This window comes from Podarcis gaigeae (genome assembly GCF_964106915.1).
Source record: "Podarcis gaigeae genome assembly, chromosome: 8".
Taxonomy (NCBI): Eukaryota; Metazoa; Chordata; class Lepidosauria; order Squamata; family Lacertidae; genus Podarcis; species Podarcis gaigeae.
In genome coordinates, this window is record NC_139684.1 from 2434750 (window position 1) to 2442574 (window position 7825).

Below are 7825 nucleotides of genomic sequence, written 5' to 3' on the forward strand. Positions count from 1 at the left end.
TTTGCTGTTATGTCCCTTTTCTCTGCTGAGTTGGCCTCCTGTGATTCAATAACCAAGGGAACATTATTTTGTTTTTGTGTCTCAAAGTGGCCTTTGCCAACAGCCTTGCTGGCTGGACCGATGGGATTTGTCCTCCAGAACATCTGGAGGGCACCAGGTTGGTAGATGCTGCCCTAGAAGACCAGTCAGACTGTTCATAACAAACGCCTTTCACCGTGCAAGGTGAATGATGCAGGCATTCAATGTTTCCATGGATGTGCATTTATGTACACTGTAGAGACCCAGGGAGTGATGGAAACACAGAAGAAAGCATTTAAACATTTTTTAAAAAGGAACAGAAGACAGGAGAGTGAATTGCCAGGTTTGAGCAAACAGCAACTGTCTCTGGGAGAGTACAGTGGTACCTTGGTTTACGGACTTAATCTGTTCCTGAAGTCCGTTCTTAAACTGAATCCATTCTTAAACTGAGGAGCGCTTTCCCTAATAAGGCCTCCCGCTGCCGGTGCCCTTCCACCGTGTGTATTCCGTTCTTAGACCGAGGTAAAGTTCGCAAACCGGGACACTACTTCCGGTTTTGTGGAGTTTGTAAACTGAATTGTTCATAAACAGGACTGTTCTTAGACCGAGGTATCACTGTATCCTCATATGCCAGCCCACCTCAAGAGACCGAGGCAAGAGCAAGTGTCAGGTGACATGGTATCGTTCCTAAATGGACCGGCTGATCTTCCTGCCGTGACTAAAAGTCTTCGGAGGCGTCCAGCCTCGGCTGTGGGTCTCTGGGTGCTTAGTGGAGGAGACGCTCTGCACATGCTCAAAAAGCACATGCAGAAACAACCTGGAAAGCACACGGGGAGCAGACCAGTGCCAATGAAGGGCTGGAGGAGGGCTCCGTCCTGGCTTACACCAAGCCAGTGCTTTTTTCTTTTTTTCTTCCAAAAAATGTTTAGGGGTACTCTCATTTTGACTCATGAAAATCACCTTTTTATAGTTCAGATCGGGAAAAATAAATACAGTAAATGGACGGAAGTACAAAGATTCTCAAAATGTTTGGGTGTATGCATCCCCCAGAAAAAGCACCGCATTAACCCACAGCCTAATTTCCATTCTTTGCCAAGGTGCTCCGCATTCCCGAGTCCGCGGCTCCCTCTAGCGGTCGCTCGCCGCTATTGCGCGCAGGGAAAGCCTCGCCCCGCCCCCGGGCTGCTTCCGGTCTTCTGCCCTTCGTGCGACCGCATTGGCTGCCTTTCCCCTCCCATCTCCTCTCCGATTGGGCGGAACGGGCGGCCGTGGCAGGTAAGAGCTAAGATGGCGGCCGATGCCTTTTCTAAAGAGCAGCCGGCGCCCACGTTACGGGGGGGGGAGAGGCCCCTGGTCCCCCGCAGGACCCGCCGGCCCTCAGGTTGCGCCCCCCCAGGTGCTGCTGAACTACAACTCCCAGCCACAAGGCCCGCGCCAGGCCTGCTGGAGGGGAGCCGCCTCTTGGGGCCGCAGGGTCCCCCTCCCGCCTGGCCCCCAGCACCCCTCGAGGCTCCGGGGGCTGGCAGGAAGGTCCGAGCACTGGCTGGGCGCCCCCGGGACACGAGGCCGGACTCTGGCATCTTCCTCCCGTCAGACAGCCGAGGCATAGTCCCAATATCTGGAGGACACCTGGTTGGGAAAGGCTGGTCTGCTTCGTGGGTGCACAGACATTATTATTATTATTATTATTATTATTATTATTATTTATTGAAATTTAAATGCAACACATAAGAAGTTCTTAAAAAGAAAACCAGAAGTGTAAAGAGAAAAAAGGTCTATAGCAATTGTTAACAGTTACCATTTTTAACCTATATTATATTTTGTATAAATAAGTTAATTGCATGGATAAGTATAATGGGTGTGCAGACTTAAGGCTGGTTGGGTCTGTGTTGTTTTTCAACTAAGATGCTGGGGACCCCCAACAGGAACTGCGTGCAGAATAATTCAGTTGGGGCAACATAGAATTAGGGATGGGGGGGCCTCTGAGCATGTCCTTGGTCCAAGAATTTGTTTCCATTGACAGTCCTGTCACATAAGAAGCTACTCTTCCTTTCATCCTAAGTCTTCTTCATCTGGACAGGGGAATCTAGATTGGGAGGGTGGCTGTTTGTTGCTACCGTTAACCCGGTGTTTCTGATTCTCAAGTTACAGAGAATCTTCTGCCAACATCCAAAGGCCTACAAGTAGATCCTGGCTCTACCTTCTGCCCATTTCTGCTCAGTTCTGATTGAGAGTAGCTCTCTAGAGTCTCAGCGAAAGAAACCTCTCTCCCACCACACACTGTCGGATCCCTTTCATTCAGGGATGTGGAACCTCTGGCCCTCCAGATGCATACAAAACAGTTTATATCAAAGCAGATTGTTGGTCTGTCTAACCCAGTTTCTGGCACATACCATGTGAAAGAAGCTCAAAGGTGCTTATAATTCACTGTGAAAACAGACTAAGTTTGTGCCATTTGTGCTGATCTCAGTCACACATTCCTTATACTGAACATCTCTTAAGGTGTATCTGTTAAGGGACATCTTCGAGAGATGAAAAGGCTAAGGAGTAAATCCTACACAAATCTGGAGTCTCGATGGTGCCTTTTATGCCACCTCCTGCAGCCAAGCTGGTGCCAAACATATTGCTCTGCTTTCCTTTGGTCCACACCAGCGAGGTTGGTCTTGTTGTCTGGGCAGCCCAGGACCTCCAGACACACTGCCCAGGCTGGCACCCCAGGGAGGTCATTTCAGTGCTGCTAATGCAGGGATTTGACGTCACCCCTGGAGGTGCACCCCATTGTCTCTCAAGACAGAGATGCCAAAAAATGTTCAGGTGCCATGAAGCTTTTTACTGGTTTTGCTCTGGCAGACTAACCCAGTAACCCCTCTGGGAAGTGTTTTTGGGAAGCTGTCTTATGCCAGGATGAACCTGAACCTGCTCTGAGAAATAAAATGGCTGAAGGCTTTGCCCTGTGAGAAGCTTCAGGGCGCATTTTGCTCTTGGCTATGGTGAATTCACTACATCTGGGATGTGCCTTAATATCCTGCTGTTGCTGGCATGAGCAGTGGTTGGTGATGATGGGAGTTGAGTACAACCACATCTGGAGGGCATCTCTGCTCTAAACCTCGCCTTGGTCATTCCTGGATAGATGGGCAATTGACCAGAATAAAAGCACAGTGCAGATGCAGAACAAAATTGCTTTCATCCTGCTTCCTTTCAGTAGAAATTGGATGCTAAGTAAAGAGATGGTTCAGACAGATCCAGCATAGGTTGTGCTCTGTCACCTGCTGGGCATTATACGTTATAAAATGTCAATTCCCCAAGCTTTGCCTGTGCTTGTTCCAGCATTCAGTATTATCTTGGGGTCTGAATTGTTCTTTCTGGACATTGTGCTAGAAAGAGGAGCCTTCTCTTCTGCTTTGTGTCACAGCCTTTCTCTTCCTCTTCAGCAGGACCTACAGCTGCTTCCCAAAATAATAACCTCAAAGGGCTAACAATGGCATTGTCACCTGGACACTCCAAGGATGGCTCCTGTTGCTCCCACCATGTGGCCGTGCCAAGTGTTCACCAGACTCTGGAGGAGATGGATTTTGAGAGAGGTACAGAAGCTCTGGGGCATTGAGTCTGTTGTGGGTCTTTGGAGGGGTGAGAAGGGGATAAGGACATGAGCTTTAACTAAAACTCTCTTTGCCCCCTTGCTTTGCCTCCTTATCCTGTCTGGAGGAGAGAAAAAAGATAAGTTATTATGGTCCATAGGAGCCAAATGGCCTAGGAGCCAAATGCAGCTGTCTGAGCCTCTCTGTCTGGCCTGCAAAATAGACTCTTCCCTTGCCCCTCCCCTTTCCCAACCACCCCCTGTCTCCCCAAGCTACACTTCACTGGCCCTGCATTGCACACCCTTGTTTGGCTGCAATGCATTTTGGAACCCTGATAATGCCTCTTGCTTGCTGGTTGGAAGGTAGAGAGGGGCACTGAGAGGAAAATAGTGATAGTTTCAAACAATGGCAGAGGTTTGAGTAAAACAGCAATGGTAAGACATTGAGAGGGGAAACTGGTTTGTTCTAAACAATGGCAAAGCTTTAAGTGGAGCAAACAGGGAAGGACACAGGGAAAATGTGGTGGTTTAAAACAAGACTTGAGGACAGAGAGACATGAGTTGAGAAATAGTTTGTTGTGTTAGCTTTTTGTGTTGTACCCATAGTCAGGTAAATTACGTTAGGTAAATGCAGAGTGGTGATGAGGCACAGGGCTGCTCAGTGACAGACTAGTGCCAGTATAAAGATAAATTGAAATTTATTTATGTGTAGGGATTTGGTGTGCTGCTCTGAATGGAGACCTTGAGAAGGTCAAAAAACAGATCCTAAACCGCAGTAATCCCAGTGAGCCAGATCCCTTTGGATACACAGCTTTGGTAAGTGTCCAAGGTTCCTGTGGGGGTCAGATTTCAAAAATGCATGAGAATGCAACCATACAAGAGAGTTGGCAACTCGTGTCCCCTGCCAGGTGTCCCAACAATGCATGGTGCCTGCACCTTGTCTTTTATGAGAAGGAAGATGCATCTGCTGTCCTGTGGGCTCCATTCATGCTGGTGTGACATCACAGTGATATCAGGTGACCTCTTTTCGCCTGCAGAGCCATTCACACAAAGGCACAGTTATTTGCAAGTGCTGAGGATCAGCTGAGGGGGGAGGGCCGTCGCTCAGGGCCAGATCGCCTGCCTTCCATGCAGAAGGCCCCAGGCTCAGTCCCTGGCATCTGCAGGTAGGACTAGGAGAAACCTCTGTCTGGAATCCTGGAAAGCTGCTGCCAGTCAGCGCAGACAGTACTGAGCAAAGTGGCCTGAGGGGGTTGAGGCAGCTTCCCCTGTTTTCTGTTTGCAAAGCCCCAGACATCGTGCTGTGCAAGTGCCTCCCCATTTGACCCACCAGACTGTTTCAGCCAAGCCACACACACCTTGAGCCACACACACAGAGGCCATGGAGGTGTGGGGCAGGGATGGCAGAAGTGGGGCTCTGCAGGCACTTGTGCATGGCATGTTGCAAGCCCCATGATTGCAGGTGGCTGCCAAGGCCCTTTCAATCCAGCTGCATCTTCAGCTGCCTCACATCCTACATCTTACATCAAGTGTGGGGCAGGGGAAGGTGGCTTGCCTGAAATGGCCCAGACCACCCCAAGATGCCTCGTTTTCTGCCTTGCAGCACTATGCCAGCCGCAATGGCCACTATGACGTCTGCCGATTCCTCCTGGAGAGTGGAGCTGCCTGCAACGCTCAGACCCATGGCGGGGCCACCCCTCTCCATCGAGCCTCTTACTGTGGACACACGGAGGTGGCTGAGCTCCTGCTGACCTACGGGGCTGATCCAGCAGCCACTGATGACGATGGGAAGACCTGCTTGCACAAGGTGTGGGGTACCGAGTGGCTCCTTGGCCGTTTCATTCATTCGTAGGCAAATGTATAGTAATGCACCAAGACACCTTTGCACGTAGGGTCACATGGTTGTATGGTGGGGCCAGAGTGGGTGGAGCAACGCAAAGGACTCTTCCCTTTCTCCAGTCAGCTGCCTTCTGGCCATGCAAAAGTCGCCCACACGTCTCTCTGTTCAGGCAAGCCTTCTGCAAGGAGGGTCACAGTCCCAGGGCTGATTCCAGACAAGCCCTGAGGAAGGCAGAGTCCCTGCCCCTCCAGTTCCTAATGGGCTGTGGGTTTTCCTTATTTGGGGGCGGGGAGGGGATGCAATGTCCTTCCCTTGCTCTCATTGGCACCTCCCTCCCGTGAGGACCGTCCCGTGAGTCTGGCTGGTCCGTGGGAGGCCAAGGTGGTATAGAGTAGTACAGTTTTTAGAGCATGCTGGACTAGGACCTGGGAGATCAGGGTTGAAATCCCCACTTGGCCACGGTGCTCACCGGATGATCTTGGAGTCAGTCGCTGTCTCTCGGCCTGGCCTCCCTCACGGGGTTGTTGTGGGGATTAACTGTGCAGGCGGGGGAACTGTGTACTCCACCTTGAGCTCCTTAGAGGAAAAAAGGTAGGGCTATAAATGCAATAAACAAGGGACAACCCTTTGCTCTCGGCTTGCCTGAGGACCCCTCCCTCCCTCCCTGCAGGCAGCCGAGAATGGACACGGAGACCTCTGCCTCCTCTTCCTGGAGCGCAACTCTGACCTGAGACGCCTGCAGGACAAGAGCCTGCGCCGCGCCTGCGATTTGGTTCCTGACAAGAACGAGGACTTGAGGAAGCTTCTGCAGTAGGGAGCTGATTGTTGAGGAGATGAGGTGTTCTCTTAAGCAAACATTTCTGCCGACCTGCTAACGTCCTCTGGTATTACAAAGGCATGTGTGAACCAAGTCCACTTGTGACCTGTATCTGTGTAGGAGGTGTAAGCAGTCTCACAGTTCTAATTGCTCCTCTTCAAGGCCTGGCCTAGATTTTGGAGCCACCAAAGTAAGAGGGGGCCATGGCTGTGACTGGGATTATGCTGGGGTCCCTGTGGTTGCTGAAGGAGAGTTTGCGGGGTATGGGAGGGCTACTCCCACCCCTAAAAGCAGCTGGATCTTGGGAATGGCTATTGCTCAGGTGTTAGGCAGGTGGGCTTCCTCAATCAAGCTCCTTCAATCGGCTCACGGCGTCTATCCCTGGATTTGGGGCTCTGGGAAAAGTATCTGAAGAAGGGTGCATGCACACGAAAGCTCATACCAATAACAAACTTAGTTGGTCTCTAAGGTGCTACTGGAAGGGATTTTTTATTTTGTTTATACCTTTGGTTAAGTTTCCACCAATTTTTCTTCTAATTTCTTCATAACTGTAGCCTTCTTAACTTAATAGTACTATTCTACATCACCTTCTGGGTGACTAGTCAACTCTTTGCACCGTTTCTTTAATTTTACTATGTTTTACAAGCTCACTAAATGAAAGAACAAAAAAAACCCCAACTAACCTGATAGCAATCACATAACATACTGACAAATGTCCTCCTTATTTATGTTGTAATAAATAATCCTTCATAAAAGCTATTGCACAACATTCTTCATTAAATTATCTTCCTTTCCATTGATATATAATTTTATGGTATTACTCAAAAAAACAGTCGTGTTGTGAGTCATCATTGCCAAAACAAGATGACACCCGATTGGCTCTCTAAACACTTATTTTTCTGGTTATTTGGCTATAACTTTTGATAATTGAACAAACATAGTTGCATTACATTCTTCATTAAATTATCTTTCCATTGATGTATAATTTTATGGTATTGCTCAAAAAAAAGTGGTGTTGTGAGCCATCAAACCTCAGAAATACACTTTCTCCAAAAAGTTTCCACAATTTTGGCCACTAGTGTAGTCCTGCTTAGAGAAGACTCATAGAAAATAACAGGGCTCACTTACACCTATTGATTTATAATGGGACGAAGTAAGGATGACTAAGCCTGGATCAAAAGTATGCATTTTATTTCCCCTTTAGAACTTTCTTCTCACCAGAAGCTTATTCACATGTAATTCCTTAATCAGCTCCATCAGAGACGCCCAATAACAGTACAGACCTAAAGAAAAGCATAGGCTATCCAAAACATGAATTCCAGCTCTTAACAAACAACCACATCCCCACCCTTCCAGTTGTTACAGCCTGCAGACTCAAAATGGCGAAGCTTGCCCTTTTGGACTGTACCAGCTCATCAGTGTGCCAAAGGAGCTCTGCTGCATCGACCAAGAGGCCTCTGGCACCAAACCCAGCTCCCAAAGGACCCATCCAGGAGGTGGAGATGGCGTCAGAGCCATGAGCTTGCCTCACACTTTCACAGAAGTGGCAAGGTAGGGGAGGTGACTATACCAG

General features: G+C 49.1%; 1 protein-coding gene across 7 annotated transcripts; it reads left to right on the forward strand.

Annotated features, from left to right (window-relative positions):
• The first annotated feature begins 1208 nt into the window (after positions 1 to 1208).
• On the forward strand, positions 1209 to 7007 carry ANKRD39 (ankyrin repeat domain 39). 7 transcript variants are annotated; one of them, XM_083753460.1, is made up of 5 exons: positions 1209 to 1293; positions 3453 to 3599; positions 4308 to 4411; positions 5199 to 5402; positions 6106 to 7007. In XM_083753460.1, the coding sequence occupies exons 2-5, from the start codon at positions 3497 to 3499 to the stop codon at positions 6247 to 6249; spliced, it is 555 nt and encodes a 184-aa protein (XP_083609586.1). In that variant the 5' UTR covers positions 1209 to 1293; positions 3453 to 3496; the 3' UTR covers positions 6250 to 7007. The 7 variants fall into 7 exon arrangements, with proteins under 7 accessions (XP_083609586.1, XP_083609585.1, XP_083609589.1 ...); XM_083753459.1 differs by having other exon boundaries at positions 1230 to 1293; positions 3450 to 3599; XM_083753463.1 differs by lacking the exon at positions 1209 to 1293 and adding an exon at positions 1420 to 1673.
• The last annotated feature ends 818 nt before the right edge of the window (positions 7008 to 7825 follow it).